At 38.4% G+C, this 18,727-nt stretch overlaps 1 protein-coding gene across 2 annotated transcripts in view; it reads left to right on the forward strand.

The window, feature by feature from the left end:
- Positions 1–17,978, forward strand: part of SLC38A4 (solute carrier family 38 member 4) — a 70,390-nt gene extending 52,412 nt beyond the window's left edge. For both annotated transcript variants that reach the window (XM_046644375.1, XM_046644385.1), the window contains 10 exons: positions 2,470–2,551; positions 2,642–2,724; positions 2,825–2,883; positions 3,703–3,978; positions 4,094–4,173; positions 5,469–5,569; positions 7,507–7,631; positions 13,033–13,177; positions 14,087–14,184; positions 15,668–17,978. In XM_046644375.1, coding sequence (XP_046500331.1) covers positions 2,470–2,551; positions 2,642–2,724; positions 2,825–2,883; positions 3,703–3,978; positions 4,094–4,173; positions 5,469–5,569; positions 7,507–7,631; positions 13,033–13,177; positions 14,087–14,184; positions 15,668–15,769 — 1,151 coding nt within the window. In that variant the 3' untranslated portion in view covers positions 15,770–17,978. The remainder of the gene's footprint in view (positions 1–2,469; positions 2,552–2,641; positions 2,725–2,824; positions 2,884–3,702; positions 3,979–4,093; positions 4,174–5,468; positions 5,570–7,506; positions 7,632–13,032; positions 13,178–14,086; positions 14,185–15,667) is intronic.
- The last annotated feature ends 749 nt before the right edge of the window (positions 17,979–18,727 follow it).

The raw sequence follows: 18,727 nt of genomic DNA on the forward strand, positions 1-18,727 counted from the left end.
CTCTATGCCAAATTTAGCAAGTATATTGTAACTGATAAAATTGGGTCATCTTGCAATACTGATTTGCAGCTTCCTTTTTTATTTAACAGTATGTCTTGAATGCTTTTGCATACTATTCTTTTTAATGGCTTTTGAGTTTTCCGCTGTACAAATGTGCCATAATTGGTTTACTGAAGACTTTATTGATGAACAGTTGCATTCTGTCCAGTTTTTCTCTGTTATAAATGATGCTGCAATAAATAAACTTGCACGGAGGCGACCCTTTTGGTAAATAAAATCACTGGGGTCACCTAGGGTTTCTGGAATGCAGCAATTCTTTTAATAACCTTTATCCAACCATACCTGTTCCTGATAATGGATACTTGGTAAGCAGATAAATAAATTCCAGCCATATCTTAATGATTTGTTTTTATTTCTTTTCACATTTTTATGTATTGAGACTACAGTCCTGGGTGGAATTTGACAGTCACACCAGGATTGTTCCATTCATTTTACTGGTTTTGGGCCACAAGCATATAAGCCCTCCTCCCCCACCAAATAGACTGCTTTAATTTACTTGTTTGGACAACTGAAATAACTGGACATACACATATTTAGCTCTGAACCCAAAAGGCTGAGTGGCAACAGGACCGTCTGCTGCCCAAAGTGTAGCTATTATTGTGCTTCTAAATAATGAAATAAACTATAAAGTGGATCAAGCCACATACACACACACCAAAGAAGCATGGCTTTAAGGGAGTAAGACGAAATTTCATATACCTTCTCTGAAAATGCTCTCATTTTGGTTACTCTATATGATTAGTGGTTATTTTGCCTAAGGCAAATCATTTGTATTTCTGTATTTAGCAATTCCACATTTAGAATGTTTAACTTTCTCATTCCCCTGAAAAATTAACCTTTACCACAGATGTTTCAACATTAGCAGAATAGTGTTGACATTACTCAGACAAGTCTGGATCATTCTGATTTTTCAAAGACCAAACACATTAACAGCAATGACATCACTGAAAGTCAGCAATTAATAGCTCTAAAATTGAATGGTACCCCACTGAGCCAGTTAATCAGAAATATCTCCTGTGTTTACGCTCTGTAAGATTTAGCTTTAGCCAAGGTCTTTGTAAAGATTAACCAAATAATGTTGACAAAAGACACATCGGGTATTGTAAAAAATCATTTCACCTCACGATAGAGAAGAAAGCCTAGCCCCAAATCAGGGATCTTGTATTTTGGATATGGTCTGTCATTTTCCAGCAGTGTGTGATCTTGGACATGTCATTGAAGCTCTCAAAATCTTTATATCCTCAGCTGTGGAGTGAAGATAATAATATACATCTTGCTGTTTCACATGGCTTTTCAGCTGATCAAACGGAGTGATTTGCAGAACTAAACAATGTGGGGAATTATTTTCATCATTATCACTTTTGTTTGAGGAAATATTTTTTTTAAGGAAATATTTTTAAACTATTAATAGTTCAGTTTGCAACTTAGATATCTGCTTTAAATGTCTGTTAGCAAAAATTCACCAGAAGGTTGTAGCACACACTTAAATCTTGCAATGTAACACTTATCAATTTAATTTTTAATTGAGTCTTTTGACCATATGTCAATAACAAATTAGTATTATACTTCACTGAGTGAATGGACTTGGGAAGGGATGTTGCATAAATCCCTACAATTGTAGCAAACTTGTATGTTATGCATATGTATATATACGCATTTTTCCAGAGAGAGAGTTTATAGATTTCATCAGATTTTCAGAAGAATACATGATCACACATATATCACTTATCTAGATGCTCAAGAAATTTTGCCACTTTGCAGAATTTGTTATTTGGCCAAAGGGAGACTAGGATATAGAAAAGAAAAAAAAGAAAAACTCCATTGACAAAGGGAGGAGAAGCTATCATCTCTTGTATTCTTGTATCAGTCTAGTATGACTCCGGCTTAGACGATCAGTGATCTGAGACTCCGTGTGCCCCTCAGGGAGATTACAGAGGACTAGACTGGTGCCCACCCAGGGAGAGCCAGAGGGACACGTAGTCTACCCAGCTCCACCCTGCAATTTTGTCCTTTCTCTTCTGGCCCATGTCTTTGGTTGCCAGACCCCTACCCAAGTTATAGACACTAAAACAGGCACACTCAGTACAGGCCATAATGACTCATAACTAACGAGGGTAAAACTTGGAAACTGCAGTTTCACTGAAAACATCAGAGCTGAATTGAACCCAGAATCAGCATTGATACTATTAGCAAAGGTCCATATGCAAGAGCCAGAGGGCTGAATGTCTAGTTTTGAAAAGAACTTGGAAGAGTACGGAATATACACTGAGTGGCTTTTTTTTTCTGTTTGGGGGATTAGATGCTCATCTTACTGAGAAGAATGGATGTCCCAAATGCCGGGACTTCTCACAACTTGCCTGTGACTTTAGTGCTGTGCACACCACTAAGTTGTCACATTTTCCATTTTAGCAATGTCAAGCTACCTCTTTATCATTAAATATGAACTACCTGAAGTAATCAGAGCATTCATGGGACTTGAAGAAAATACTGGGTATGTCTTATGTTCTCTCTGTAACGTCAAGTGTTTCACTCTACTTGGTCTTTTCTGATCCTAACATTCTTGTCTCTCTTTGTCTTCTAGAGAATGGTACCTCAACGGCAACTACCTCGTCATATTTGTGTCTGTTGGAATCATTCTTCCACTTTCTCTTCTTAAAACTTTAGGTAAAGTCAATTTTAATTTTTCTTTTCATTTCATTTTCTAATAGCTAAGCTGATTGTAGATGCCATATTCACCTTCCAGAATTTCTCTGCTAACTCCTAGGTTACCTTGGTTATACCAGTGGATTTTCTCTTACCTGCATGATGTTTTTTGTCAGTGTGGTAAGTGATTTATTGACATGCTCTTTATAGCTTGGTGAGCATGAGATGCTTTTAGTGACTGAATTAATGTTCTCATTTTTATTCAAGCACTTCACTAACATGAAATAGTTCTTGCATCACAAGCAATTTTCTTATATTCTAATTTGGAATGAGAAAAGAACAGTCATGTGTTTAAAAATAGTTGTTAGAATGTCAAGGCCATTACTAATTGTATGTTCTAGACACACTGAATGTATATTTGGACAAAAGGAACACTTCAGGCAGGAATGTGACAATAACCCAATATTTAGAAAGGAAGAGGAAGAAGACGTGAAGAGTCTCAGAAGAGAAATGAGTAGGCCATAGAATTAGCCATATCTGCATGAATCCGCCATTTTCTCTCACACATTCTACCCATGAAGAAAGGACAACCACAGTGGACCCAAAAGGGGGAATTTCTTATAATATGGATGCCCAAAGAGGCAAAAGAGGAGGGGCGACTTTTTAGTGAACCATATTATCGTTAGTTTAAAGAAATAAAAGATTTGAAATGTAGCAAGGAAATTCTCATCTTTCTCATTGTTGAGTCTGAATGAAGCTTGGGATAGATTCATGCAAAATACTGTCCCGTGTTGACTCTAAGGGGCAGGGCAGCCAATCATAGTTTCAATTCTTTCCTTAGGACAAAGGCTAGAGAGTCTCCATTGCCCAATAATCTGAAAGGAATCCTGAGGAGAGGCCCCTCACCTCTACCCCATAAGCCATATGGATTTTTGTTTTATTGTTTTTCTCAAAAGGCTGATTTTTTCTTTCTTTCTTTTTTTTAATGACCATGTCTAGGTGATTTACAAGAAATTCCAAATACCCTGCCCTCTGCCTCTTCTGGACCACAATGTTGGAAATCTGACATTCAACAATACAGTTCCAATGCACGTGGTAATGCTACCCAACAACTCTGAGAGTAGTGGTGTGAACTTCATGATGGATTACACCCACCAGAATCCTACAGGGCTCGATGAGAACGAGGCCAAGGGCTCTCTTCACAGCAGTGGAGTAGAGTATGAAGCACACAGTGATGACAAGTGTCAACCCAAATACTTCATATTCAACTCCCGGGTAAGTCACAGGCCTGGGGATGTGCCCTCTGAGTTTTTATGTCGTAAGCTGAGATGGCCTGGCATTGCCATCTGTGTTGGAATGCTAAACATGCTGTGTTGTCTTTGTTTTGCAGACCGCCTATGCAATTCCTATCCTAGCATTTGCTTTTGTATGCCACCCTGAGGTCCTTCCCATCTACAGTGAACTTAAAGAGTAAGGCAGTCATCATTTTAGCCTTCTAATTTGCTTTGAAAATGAGCTCATATGTTCAAAGGTGTTTTATATAGAAGCGTAGTTTATAGCTTTCTCTTCACAGAAAGTTTGTGCTACAACCACTTATCAGTAATGTACTTTAACCAAAAAGGTACGAATCAGCCCCCTCACCTCATTACCTATTCTTCCACCCTAATGGTCCAGGGGAGAGGTTCAGGGCAGGGGAAGGGGGAGCCGAGGCTGTAAGGATTTGGGCAGGCATGGGGAATGGGAATTTGAATTTTGGTAGAAAGAAGTGATGTCACCTAAACTGGATATGATGGCACCCATGAAGATGAAAAATTTTAGTTAGAGTGGCCTTGCTAAGCCACTGATGTCACTTGTGGTCACTTCCTAACCCTTGCCTGCAAGACAGTCATCACAGAGATGTGCCAATATCTGGCCTTCATTATCTTATCTGTACATGGAGACTCTGGTTAGACAATCTTGTTTCTTCCAGCTCATATTCTATGACTTGTTCATATTCCTTTCCCTTTGAGGTTGTTGACATCTACTTGGGGATGAAGTGGATCTGAGCCCACTACCACAGCTTCTCTCTTTACCCTTAGGGGACAGTGTCATGTAATAATTCAACTTCTTTAACTCAGACATCAATAACCTCAGTCTTTGTTCTCACTAAATACCAATAACTTTCCCCATAAATTCTGATCTACCTCATAAAAAATTTTTGGAACACTTTCAAGTGTTTTGATGTCTTTGATTTACTTGAAAAATCGTATGTAGCAGTTACTCTAGAGGCCTGAGAATTGACGTTAAAAAGCTGGGTGCCCTCTAGAAATGGTTTCCAGAAACTACAGGAAACAATATCAGGCTTCCTGGTAGTCTGAACTCCTGGAGGTAACGCTTAGCTGATTCTAATAGGTTCTTCTCCTCATTAAACCCATCGCATTGTGAAATATGGAGGCTTCTACACCAGGAGCCAATTTAATCCTCACATTAATTACATCCTTAAATCTTCAGTAGACAAGCTAACTTAGCAACATGAAATAAACAGGTGCTCTTCCAGAAAAATGGTTGCTTCTAAGACTGAAGATCCAGTGTTTAAGAAAAATGGAAACGAATCCCCCGCAGCTCTCTAAGATAAATTTAAAGAAGCTATATTTCTGCACTAGAAATGTGGTTTTATAATGAACAAAACAGACATACATTCTTCCATTATTTTTTAATTTTAATTGTAAAAAGTGATCTTTTCGTAAGTTTAGAAAAACAAAACTCAGTGTTCTTTGTCTTTTCAGTCGGTCCCGGAGGAAAATGCAAACAGTTTCAAATGTTTCCATCACAGGGGTGCTTGTCATGTACCTGCTGGCTGCCCTCTTTGGTTACCTAACCTTTTATGGTAGGTCACTCTGTCACAGTCATTCTCTTTGTGCAAATCCTAGTTGGACTGATCATTAACCCGGGTAGGTATAATTCTTTTAATTACCCTCTATAAGCAGCATGATCTGTAGATACATGTATTCAATTCATATACTTTGTCACTTGACCTAAGAAAATGGGACCCGAACCAGTCTGGCTAACAGGCTACAACAATTTGTGAATAACACATGTTTCATAAAAACCACCCTTCAAATTTAATTATTTTCCTTAAGGTATAAGTTATATTTATTTGGCTTGACTCTCTAGGCCATCTCAAGCTAGGAGCAATGAGAGGGAATCCAATTGCATGTTGTAAAGCTCTTTTGGTGGAGTAACTACTAAGCAAATGGCAGAAAAAGTACAAAGTCCTTGCATTGGAACTTGCTTTTTATTTACTGGTCAAGTGGAATCTGGGGGCTTAGAGCATTAGGCAAATTTTCTGGCTTATCCCATTCTATTCTGTTGTAGTGAATAGTTCCCTTAGAAAAGAGAAGGATATGACAGCATTGCCTTCAATCTAAGAATGTACTACCAAAAGGAAAAAACTGCCTATGGCCACATTAGATTTTGCCTGAAACATTTCCTCTTTTTGTTTTTCTCCCCGAAGTCTGAGTATACAGTTGTATATCCTGGTTGTAGGTCTTTCTAGTTCGTCTATGTGGGATACCACCTCAGCATGGCTTGATGAGAGGTGTGTAGGTCCGTGCCCAGAATCCCAACAGGCAAACCCTGGGCCACCAAAGCAGAGTGCACAAACTTAACCACTACGCCAGTGGGCTGGCCCCTCCTCTATGGCATCTTAACAGGATGCAAAAGGAGTAGGATTCCCTTCCATGAAGCATGGCCCTATAGACTAATTTCAGGGGATCAAACATTGACCTGGTAGCAGATGTTCACGCTAATCTATGTTCTCAACATAACTATATTTTTTGTATAAACCTCTCTAACTTTTTGGATTTTTTTTCTGATTTGGTAAATTAAATTGATTGCAAGACAAATTAGGGAAGAAAGGTATGAGGAGAGCACATCTGCTTGGGTTTTATTCTATTTGACTAATATTTGGCGGTTAACCAAGCACTCGCTTTAGATTGGACAGCAACTCCTTGCTGGTTGTGAGTTAATGAAAGTCAGGCCAATACCATTGAAGGTATATTTTACCCCCCACTTTGTCTGATTTTGAGGGGAGTAGTGGGAAAATCAAACTTCATCTGATTCTAAAAGCACCTCCATGTCATTTGTGTCTGGAATTCTGAATGAATGTGTCTTCCAGGAAGGCAGCATCTCATTCTTAGAGCAACATTCATTGGGAGACCCTGTAAAAGTCATAGTAACTCATTCTTGCATTTTACTTATACTGACTCCAATGAGTTTCGAAAGACAAGCAAAAGCTTGAAAAAGCCCAAAAATATGTGTTTCAGTATCATGTTGGAGTCATAATTGTTGACTTGAAAAAATATTAGAGATCATTTGTTCTAGAATTTCCCTACTGGGTTCAGAGAAGCTGCATCAGGGATAGCTGGGCAGGTGGGGACAGAGGAAGGTGGTAGGATGTGAGGGACAGGCTGGTGAGGCTTGGGTCTTTCACACCCTCCAATCAGAGCCCCTCAACTTGTCATCTGTTTTGTGATGTTTCTGAATAGCAAAGATAGATTTACCACAATGCAGATGAGCTGGAGGAGCGCCTTAGTAATTTTATATTAGCTCCTGCAACTTTATAAACTTCAGGGCCCCTTTGATCATTTGAACAAAGGTCACACAGCTTAATAAGCTCAGAGACAGGATAAAAATGGAGGTGTGTGGATTCCCAGATCTGGGTTCTTTCTACTGTACTGTGTTCCCTCTGTAAAATGTTACCACAGGTAACCAGTGCCGACTTGACAACACGCAGTGGACTCATTCTCTTCTTGCTCTTTGCAGGAGAAGTTGAAGATGAACTACTTCATGCTTACAGCAAAGTGTACACATTTGACACCCCTCTCCTCATGGTGCGCCTGGCGGTCCTTGTGGCAGTAATGCTAACTGTGCCCATTGTCCTGTTCCCAGTAAGTACATGCAGGTTTGATGAAATCTTGACCCCCGAGATTAGTACATATGTTCTCACTTGATGTGGATTTAATTTTATTGTGAGTTTGCAATTGCAGTGCCCAAGGACATGATTATTTTTATGTAGCATTTTGGAGCCATTTAAAATAAGACCATTTAATATGTAGATATAACAAATATTTTTAGATGTTAAATATTTTTGAAGTGAAGGAAAAAAGTTACAAAATTTATTCCTATTTTCCAGTTTTACAGAGGTCAAAATTTATTTTTAAACAAATTCAAAAGGCAGTTCTTCAATTTCTATCTTGTGGATCAGTAGAAATCAATAGGAATTCATATAACTTCTGAAACTTGAAAGCCAAAGCCATATAAACTTTTGAATCATATCGCATTTTCACCACAGTTTTGAAGATATTTCATTTTCTCCCCCCAGTTTTTTGTGTTGCAGTAATATTCAAAATTCATCTAGTTAATCTCATTCCTTGAAGGCTAACGAGAAGGGGACTCATGTTAAGTAAATGACGTACTCGAACCAAGTTTCTTGAAAAATAGTTATATTATTCATCATATGTCTCTTCTGTTGCCCCCAGAACTGATGCATGCCCTCTGCCAGACTTACACTGGGCTCGCCCCTTCTTGGCATTTGCCGTTGGCGGCAGTCGTTCTGGCATCACAGAGCAGGGCAGGTTGTGGAAATTTGGGCTCCGTGAGTGAAAACCACCACCTATGGATAAACACAATTCTCCAGTCCCCTGCCCACTCTTCTCTTTTCATAAACACTGAATTTGCTCATTCATTTTAGGGGGAAAAGTAAGAGACACAGTAACCAGCACTGTTCTGTCCAGAATATTCCATAGGACCTAGCATATGAGGACAAGTCACATAATGACACTGTGGTCGCTTTAAATGCAGCTCATGTGCTGAAATATTTTTTGGCACATTCCTTTTGCATGAGCGCATGAAATCAGATCCTTATAACTATGGTGGCTAATATTTGACTCTTAAATAACATCTTGCCTTTCATATATCTGAAGGTATTTTTCAAGTGACATGCACACAGCTTTAGCCTAAAATCAGCTCCATGGTGGGTGCAACGCAGAGACAACTGTAGGCGGAAAGTGTACCGTGGGGTAAAATTCCAAGCAAACCGCATCTCTGAGAAAAGAGTATCTGGAACCTTTGTTTTTGTGTGTAAAGATATCACTAACTAAATTTTGGCACACGGTAGGCTCTCACATCGTTACTGAATCAAAGCCTTTTATAAAAGAAATCTGTGATGGGCTTCTGTATTGCTTTATTTATAAGCGCTAAATATGGTGCTTTCAAGTTGTGGTCTCAGGAGATTAATGGACTTGGCCGAGGTCACGCAGCGGGTTGGTAACTGTTGAACTAACGCAGTGCTCAGAGCATGACGCTGATAGCTGGCATCACAATAATGGGAAGGGAAAGTCAGCCTTTCATTCACTAATGACCATGTCACTTCAACATTAAAAAGCCAGACCTCCCCATAGAAATTCTTCCCCTCTGTGACGATAAGGCTCTTGTGTAAATCTGACCATCAGGAAGGGCAATAGTTTGTAAACATCTCCCACTAGATGTCCATTAGAACCAAAATTGACCATTAGAACCAGATTTCAGAAAAATAACTACTGCTGGCCTTTTTTATGTATTTTCACTCAACAGTAGCATCTATGAAACATTTTGCACGTAATTCTGCCCTGGCCCTTAGAGTGTTAATTGAGACGATCTGTATATCATTGAGACGATCCACCTTTTCCTCTGGGTTATAAGTCACTGGAGGATAGGGATGCACACAGTGACTGACTGGCACAGGATGAATTCAGCAATGTTTGCTAAGAAAAACTATCTCCAAAGGAGTCTTGCCTTTTCCTCAGATGTATAAACTGCCTTTTCTAGCAAAAGCATAGGCTGTTCCCCTTGCCACCGTTTGCCATGGACTTCAGTTGGAATGAGGATCCTGGCTCAATGAACCATCCGTGGATGTGATGGACGACATCAAAGCAGGTCCTGCCTCCTTGTCTCAGTCAAGTCGCACAAGGCTACATTTAGAATCTTTTCCCCCAAAGTGATAGAAGTTGTTAGTGGTGTTTTTGTTTGTTTCTTTCAATTTAGAGCCACAATTTTCAATGTGTCAAATGAAAAGTCACAGCACCGTTCTCCTGACAGGTTTCTTTGAAGTAAGTTTATTTGACCAATAAGTTTATTTACTTTGCCTTGATATCCCCGCATACAAGTAGTAAAACAAACAAAACATAATCTGGATTAAAATCTGTCAGTTTTAGGTATTATTTTGTGTTCTCCTTCTTTCAACAAATGATAAGTGGGCTCTCTTTCTTAGGAGCCCAGGCAAAGATGACAAAGGTTTTGTTGGTGGTGTGTGGTTGGTTGGGTGGTTTTTTTCTTTTATTACTCCATTTATTATCTTTCTTTTCTCCAGTTAGATTAGTTTTTCCTTCTTAGTGGAAGGCACAAAGTAACTGCTTGAATTGCTTGTTGAACAAATGAATAAATGAAGTGAATTGAGACTAGCTTTTTTACCAGCAGCCTAACATTTTCTCTTCTCTTTCTTCCTAGTGGGAGGGGGGTGATATGGGGCAGAGGTGTCTATTATGGGACTGCACGTCCTTCCCAGGGACTCATAATGCCATTATCAGCTTGTGCTTCCTTTTATGTAGTAAAATTCACACATCACCATGAAAAACAGAAAACCAAATAATCTGAACAGGTTTGTCAAGAACACACAGATTCAAATTCCACCCGCCACACCTTTAAAAAAAAAAGAGGTCATGTCGCAGATTAGCTTCTTCTATTTCATTTTATCCTAGTAAAATCATTCTTTTCACTTATGTTGCCTTCAGATCTCCTGTTTTGAAGCAGACGTAGATGTAGGCATCAAAATATGGCAGGTGATGCTGTGAACTGGAATAGAGTAGTGATCCACAGGTATTTCCAACAGTCTTGTCCTAAGCAATCCTGCGAGGTGAAACCGGTTCACTTCTAAGCAATAAAAGTGTTTTTTTTTTAGAGTTCAGGCTCCCACTTTTCACTCTGCTTCCACATTTCTGAGTCTCACATTGGGTCCCCACATTAGAACATAGCACCCTCCTAATAGATTCCTGTTCTGAACACTCTGGAAATAACAGATGTTTTCTCTACAAGCTGCATAGAACTTTTCTGGAATCCTTCTGAGTCAGAGGCCATGACTGTTGCTGGGGACTGCCTCTACTCATAGCTTCTGACCCACATTTCCAGGTTCTTATCAGTATGCCCCAGTAGAGAAAAGGGCACTTAAATGAGTGGAACAGCAGGCAATGCTTTGTGGGCAATAAGCCAGAGTTGTCTCGATCCTGACATAGGTAAATAGAACTGCTGAGGACCTTTTGATCCCAGGCTCACCCCTCAAGGCAGCATTTTAACATGGAATGACCAGTGAGTTTCCTTCTGTTCTTTTCCACCACCATCTACTGCCAGTAGCAGCCTACTCGCTCCCTGTTCCTCTCTCCTGGAATGCTTTGGCAACTCTATATGCCTTGAGTTCCGTTTGGGATTTTGTTATTCCTTACTCACTATGAGGAGCAGGCTTTCGCAATTTACTCCAACCATTATTCCTGTGAACTGTCTGTGTTCTTACAGCAGTAGGCCAAAGCTTAGTCTTTCTGGGAGCCATGAGACCTTCGGAAGCTGCATTTACATCCAGAGGCCCTGTACATATGGGGTTGCCTCTAACTCAGCTCATTAAATTAAATGCATTATTTTAGCAAAAGACTAAAAAGTGCATAGAAGTGCCCTCTGCCTAAAAACAACCTTTTATCTGCTTGTTTATTCTATAATGTTAGCACTTTTAGACAAAAAATCCTTAAGCACTATGTACGTACCACAGAAAGCTTATGGTAAGCCTGCTAATTAGACCAGTTTGGACAACATTGAATAGGCACTAAGTGTAGGTCATGATGTAGAATCTCTAGGCTGCTGGGAAAACGAGATCAAACCATTTGCTTTCCTCAGTCTACGTTTCAGAGCGAGTTTCATAATTTTTGCCAATTCAATGTTTAAAATCCGTACAAAGTCACTCGTAAAGCGTTTCCAGAGACTCTCTGGTTTGCCATTCTGGAAGTGAGATTGCCTTTTAAACCTAAACAGATGGCTTTAATTTTTGGTCGAGTGGTATGAAAGGAATGTCACATTAGTCACTGCAAGCAATTCAGCGCGAAGTTTTTGTCATTCATACGTGTGTTTCAAAATGTAGTTTACATTTTCTCTCCTTGAAATGGGTTCTCGTCTCCACACCATTAAGACACTTCAGAAGTAAAATTTGAAAGTGACCATCAATCCCAGTATTTCTAAAAATGTTAAGTCCTAGCTTAACTGAAGTGCTCACTTATTGAAAAGCCAATAGACTAATTCCACTAAGTCAAAAGTGTCCTCTAAAAGATTCCAAAGATAAGAGTGATTTCAACTTGGTTCAGCTGTTGAAATACAAACACCACTCCCTCCCTTTACTCACAAGGATCTTTTTATCCAGTTACACGAGAGTAACTTGAGCCACTGCCGCAAATGAGCCTCTCTTCACCCTTCACCTACTTATTTCAACTGCTGAAATAAGGCTGAAATCTGTCAAGGATCCTGGAGGGGGGAAAAGATTCATTCTCTTAATTTAATTCAACATTTATTGAGTGCCTGCTGTGTGCAAGACACTAAGCCAGAAATTTTGAGGAATGTTAATATTATCAGACCCTGTTCCTTGACCTGTGTGTTTATAATCTGTGGATGAGGGGCAAATAAAAGGGAAAAAGAGAAGGGCATAAATACCAAGAGTATCATATGTTTTTAAATGTGAGGTAGCAAAATTGTTAAATAAAATGCAAAATTAAGAAAAACCCAAATTTGCAAAAATTCTGTTCACAATCACATGCAGATCATTTCAGTGCTTGCCCTTCATGCTTAATCCAGTTGGATGAGACATAACTAGAAACCAGCAAGGGTTTGGCTGTGCCTCTGAGTTATATATCTGGTCTGTTGTTTTATCTCCTTCTGAGATGATTTTTAAGAAAAAATTCTGAAAGCTGAGAATGTAAGCACAAGACATATCACCACGGAAAAATGACACTATCTCAAACATCAAAAATCAGCATCAAGTTTGCACAACAATATGAATGTGCTGAAAACCACTGAAGTGAACGCTTCGAAACGATTAAGATGGTAAATTTTATGTTGTGTGTTTTGCCACAATAAAAAAAATTAGGAAAGAAATCAGCATCCAGATCTTTTCTTGGAAAAAAAATGCAAAACAAAGAAAATGCTTTAGAGGGATGAGAATGTTTGAAATAGTAGATAAAGTCAAAAGCAAAGCAGTGACCTTGGCTTTGAACTTTGTTGCAGATTCGTGCATCGGTGACCACACTATTATTTCCCAAAAGACCCTTCAGCTGGATAAGACATTTCCTGATTGCAGCCATAGTGATTGCGCTTAATAATGTTTTGGTCATCCTTGTACCAGCGATAAAAGACATCTTTGGATTCATAGGTAAGTTTCAGAAAGGCATTTATTTAGTCAACTCAAGCTGATAGCTCCTCAAAGAGCAGACAGGGAGCCAGGGCTGGGAGATCGAGGATCCCCGGTCTATCTCAGCCTCACAGGATTCCTACCAGCCCAGCCAGGCTCCAGCTCGTCACTTTCCCTCCCTCCCAGGTGACACTGGAGGTTATTCACAGGATCAGAAAATGTCAGCGCTAAAAGCTATCTTATAGTTCATCTAGTCCAGCTGCTTTTTCTGACATATGAGGAAACTGAGCCCCATAGAAATCAAGTCATATACCCTGGAGTGGACCCAGGATTTGGACGTAGGTCTTAATGCTGCATCAAAAAGTAAGGAAGATAGATTTAACCGACAGGATGCTCTCTCAGGTCTGTGAGGATCAGCTGAGCATTAAAGGGTACCTTTTAAGGAGAAGGAGGAGGTTGACTTTGTAAAGCATGTTATTTCCCTAAACTATGTGACCTGATAATACATTTAATTTTTCATTCTGCTGATTTGAAGGATGACTCAAACTTGAAATACAATATAAAACTTTCAAAAATTAGGTGTAAGCAGCTAGAAAAGTTAGAAGTGGATAGGAAGGGTGTGTGATGAGTTCAGCCTCCTTGGTACGTGTTTCTATTACTAATTTCCCGTAAATTTGTAACATTCAGCCTTTTTGTTGTTTATTATATGTCGTGTATGCTTAGTCTGCAGCTAAATTTGGGCACATTTTAATTTTCTTTCTAAACATATTTTCTTTGAATAAGCAACCAAGACAAGCTTATAGTGCTTTGACTGCTAGGACTGGGGTAGCTGTACATTTGGTTTCTTTAAGAAGCTTGTCCCCGGGCTCTGCCTCGGCGAGTCGGACCTGCTGTGTATGACATTGACTTGTCCTATGTCTCTCTCCTCAGGGGCTTCTTCTGCCACTATGCTGATTTTCATTCTTCCGGCAGGTTTTTATCTTAAACTTGTCAAGAAAGAACCTCTTAGGTCACCCCAAAAAATCGGAGTAAGTAAGGCTTGCAATTCTCCCCTTGTAAATTGCTCTTTGACCACTTAGAGTAAACCAGAAAATACACTTGGCTCAGAACAATGAATTGATGGACAAGAACCCCAAATCAAAGATGGGCCGAAACTCTCCGGTGGAGAGAAAGGGGGGTAGATTTCTGGCACCCAGATGATTCCAGGACTTCTTCTCTTCAAGTATCAAATGTCTTGTGTTGAGTCCTTCCTACTTGTCAAATGCTAATGGAGTGTTCCCACAGGTGGACATGTGTGTCAGTTTCCACCCCCACCAAGCCATTGCTGCAACATCTACAGGAAATTACGCAGGAAGGAATTAGGCTCCCTAGCAGAGTGTGAAATAATTTAAGCATTTCGGTCTTATTTGTTAGGTTTGCAAGGCTGAAAAGAAAAAAAGATGCTGCTTTTTTTCCCCCTCCATAGTACCTTGTTGTCCCCTGGTATGGACTGAGATCCAGAACAGAACCATTTGTTTTCCAATTAACCTCTTTAGACATAAAATATAGTTTTATTAAACTAGAGAGTATATATTTCTTTTCCATAATTGTACTACAGAAACATATACTAGAAATAATTTTTTTCCAATAATTAAATGTTATCAATGACTGCTTAATAAAGTCTTATATCAAGACTTGAAATGAATGGCTCTTACAGCATTACCCTGAATTTTGCCTGGGAGCCATTCATCTCTTGGGATGGGTCAGGGATTCAGGCCAGTCTGGTATCAAAAGCTCCTCCTATCATCTCATCCCCAGATTTCCACTCTATGCAGTCCATCTTCTTGGACGTTGACAGCAGTGTGACCTTAGCAAATTACTTGTCCTGTTCGTGACCCATTCTCAGTTTTGCAAGATGTAAAAATGAGTAAAATTATCTCCTAGATTCTTTCTAGTGAAAAAAATTTTCGCTGCTGCTTCCTCGTATATAGAATTAGGAGGGTGATCTGTGTGGTAATATATAAGGCCTCTTCCAGTGTTGAAATTCTGAAATATTGTGTATTACATACGCATACACATATATACACTCTGGGTTTTTTTCAAGGAATGTACAACATATTATTAGACTTTTGTTTTTATTTGTTTGCTTTATAAAATCTAATACTGCTCTTTTATGACTCACCCTCTTTCACCTAAAAGATTGTGAGCACTCCCTAGGTCATTAATCTTTTTTCCATCACTTGATTTTTAATGATCACGGGCTGTTCCATCATTTTGATGTACCAAATCAATTAACCATTATTCTGTTTTGAACATTTGGAAAGAACATAAATCTTTCTATTGTATTCACCCTCTTTCGCCAACTAGGGTTCTAAATTGACTGAACTGCTAGGCATGGACATCTGAGCTACAAGAATAATATAATTCAATATGAAAATCAGATCATGGCCTTAGGTAACCAACTTATACAAGCAAACTGTGCTAAGTCAGTATGGTTCCTGTGTTCCCTAACAAGTTCGCTCTGACTTACAGGCGTTAATTTTCCTTGTGGTGGGAATCATCTTCATGATTGGAAGCATGGCACTCATTATAATTGACTGGATTTACAATCCCCCAAATTCTAAGCATCACTAACCCGAGGAAAAATACTTTCTTTTCCTATTGGAAATGGTTGCAAATTATGCTCCAAAAGACCTTTGTGTTATCTTGATTGGAATGTTATCCATAGGAAATAACAGGAAGATTCCAAAGACGTTTACTAGTAACATCACCGGGGACCTGCGGAAGAGAAAATCATCATGTTGGTCAAGAATGGCTGTTTGTATGTTTAAAATCTGTGGTGCACATTTCTACCCAGGTTTTACTGGAGCAGTGTGAGAAGATGTATTTTTGCTGCTGTACAAGCAGAATAAGTGTAACTGCATGTAATGGCCATCAGATTCCACCCTTTCCCCGACCCCTGCCCTTCCTCCTCCTCAAAAAAGTACCAAATACTTGTATTCTCAGAACAGCAAACCAAAGTGCCCTGGTGGCAAAGCCATCACCACTTAATGCCTTCCGCCAGTCTTGCACCAAATACTCTGGGTCGATGTAGTAACAGAGGCAAAAGGCATGTCTTCTGAACTGTCCCTGTCAGACACATGAACGATCAGACACCAGGCTAGAACATCTTATTGTCAACAGTAAAGGAATATTTTGCCCATCCTGTTTGTGACATTGAATTAGTGACTTCTTTATTAAATAGATTTTTTGTAAATGTTAAAACATCTGACTAAACATAGAGAGGGGCTTTATTTAAAATATAGAGCAACGACAAAAAAAGTAAGCATTATTGCTTACAGCTCACCTGCCTGTTCTGGAAGCATTTGCTTTTTAATGTTATTCCTCGTCCTCTTGTCATGCTTTGTCATTGAACAATGCTCTCCCTCTCGTCTTCCATTCTCATTCAGAATTTTTAGAAGGCCACGATTCATGTGGAGATATGCTACCCAGTATTGTTTGATACATTTTTATTTGATAAACATTCAGTGCAGGAAACTGTGATTGCTATACGTTTATGTATATAATCTTATTCTGTAGTCATCAGAATTTTAATGTATAGTACAGTTGATTTTTATTTTTTACATGTGTAGTAGTCTCTCTTCACAGTCCAAACATTTATATTATTGGGGGTGGGAGGGAATTAAGTTGATCGGCTCAAAAATCCATTTGTATGTATCTGTCTATTGGGGATATTTTAAATTTGAGACCTAAGTTATATATAGTTCAGTAATGCTCTTCAACATTTACGATAATATCATAATCATATACAAGAGAATAAGTTCTTTCTTTGCAGATAATTATCAATCCTAAGGTCATTCTTTTAATTTAGCTTGTCTAGTATAGGACTTGGTTTATTTTAGCTTGCACAGGTGTTCGCTGACATTCGTTTGCCATTTAATACAATGCTGACTGGTTCTCCACAAAAATAAAAGTGCTAACATCACAAAGAGATGCAAACTATTATTATTGCTCACTTCTGCAACATACTTACATGAAATGGACTTAAAAATTAGTACTTACTGCCTAGAATTTCTGGAGCTTGCTACTATTTTTTTTCAAATCAGTAGCAGCATTTGTTGTATATTTTATATTTTTAGTAAAGCCAAGAATGAAATAAAAGTATCATATACGTCTGATAATGTTGTCATATTTCAATAGTTTTTCTAGAATGTGCCTTAAGAAAATATATATTTGTTTTGTGCATTACTTTTTAGAGGCATAATACTGTAACATGGTGCAAAGCTATGGAAATTGAGCATTACTAGAAACTATCATAACTTGTGAGTTACTACTATTGGAAAAAATTTGCCAAAGAGCACCTTTAAGACATATTTTCATTTTCATTCATCTAAAGAGTGTATCAAAATAGAAAGTGGAAATAGGTACCTTCTGAGTGTTAAAAAAAATGTTTAATCTGAATGTATTTAAATGTAAATATCAATGATTAATCCAAAAAAATTGGAATACTGTAAAATCTGTATATATTTTGAATGCTTTACGTTTGAAATGACTAACTTGAAAATATCAACATGTGTAATTTATAAATATTCAAGAGCAATACTGTGTGCCAAATGATAAAGCGCCATCTTGTTCTCAGAGCCATCTTCTGGATTAGAGTTCATATGGACTGCAGGGCAGACACACATATGGTATCTTGGACTGGTGAATTTAACCCCATTTATAAACAGATGAAAATTTTATTTTCTTATTTCATTTATAAGATGGTTCAATGTATTGGGAGGCTTTTTTTTTATTACAGAAAGTGTATATTGGTATATAATAAATGAACTTATCAAATGACTATGATGTGATTTTCTTTCTATTGTTGAAGGCTGTGAATTATTTGCATAAAAAAATTTAAATCTAAATAATATCTTATATTGGTATATGTTCCATTTTTATTGTTACTTTTGACATATAACTAACATGTATAGGTGTCAAAAAAATAGTTGCCATCTTATTTTGGCAAAATACACAGCTCACCCTAAATCATTTTTATTTTATGTCATCACATATTTACCTCCTAGAATGAATGTGGAAGAAATGAGTCTCTTTGTGGTTAATTAGGGAGAATTCATTTAGAATGGAAAAAAGAGAAAATAGAAGAAACATGAGAATAGTAAAACAAAGACATGGGAGATTTGAGAGAGTGGAAAGCAACATGGGAGCACTGAGAATTGGGTAGAAACAGACTACTAGTGGCATTGACAGGTCATATGGTGAGTGTATGCTTAACTTTCTAAGAAACTTCCAAATGGCTCTCCAAAGTGGCTCCCCCATTTTCATTTTCATTAGTAATATATAGGAGTCCCAGTTGCTCCACAGCCTTGCCAACATTTGGCATTCTCTTTCGTACTTTACAGCCTTTTGAGTGGGTGTGAAATGCTACCTCATTGGAATTTTCATTTCCATTTCCTTGATCACTAGTGTTGTAAACTTTGCATGCATTTAGTGGCCATTCATGTCTCCTTTTATGAAGTGTCTCTTCAAAGCTTTTGCCCATTTTTAAAATTAGGTTGTCTTTTTGTTGTAGATTTGTCAGAGGTCTTT

This window comes from Equus quagga, chromosome 1, assembly GCF_021613505.1.
Source record: "Equus quagga isolate Etosha38 chromosome 1, UCLA_HA_Equagga_1.0, whole genome shotgun sequence".
Classification (NCBI taxonomy): Eukaryota; Metazoa; Chordata; class Mammalia; order Perissodactyla; family Equidae; genus Equus; species Equus quagga.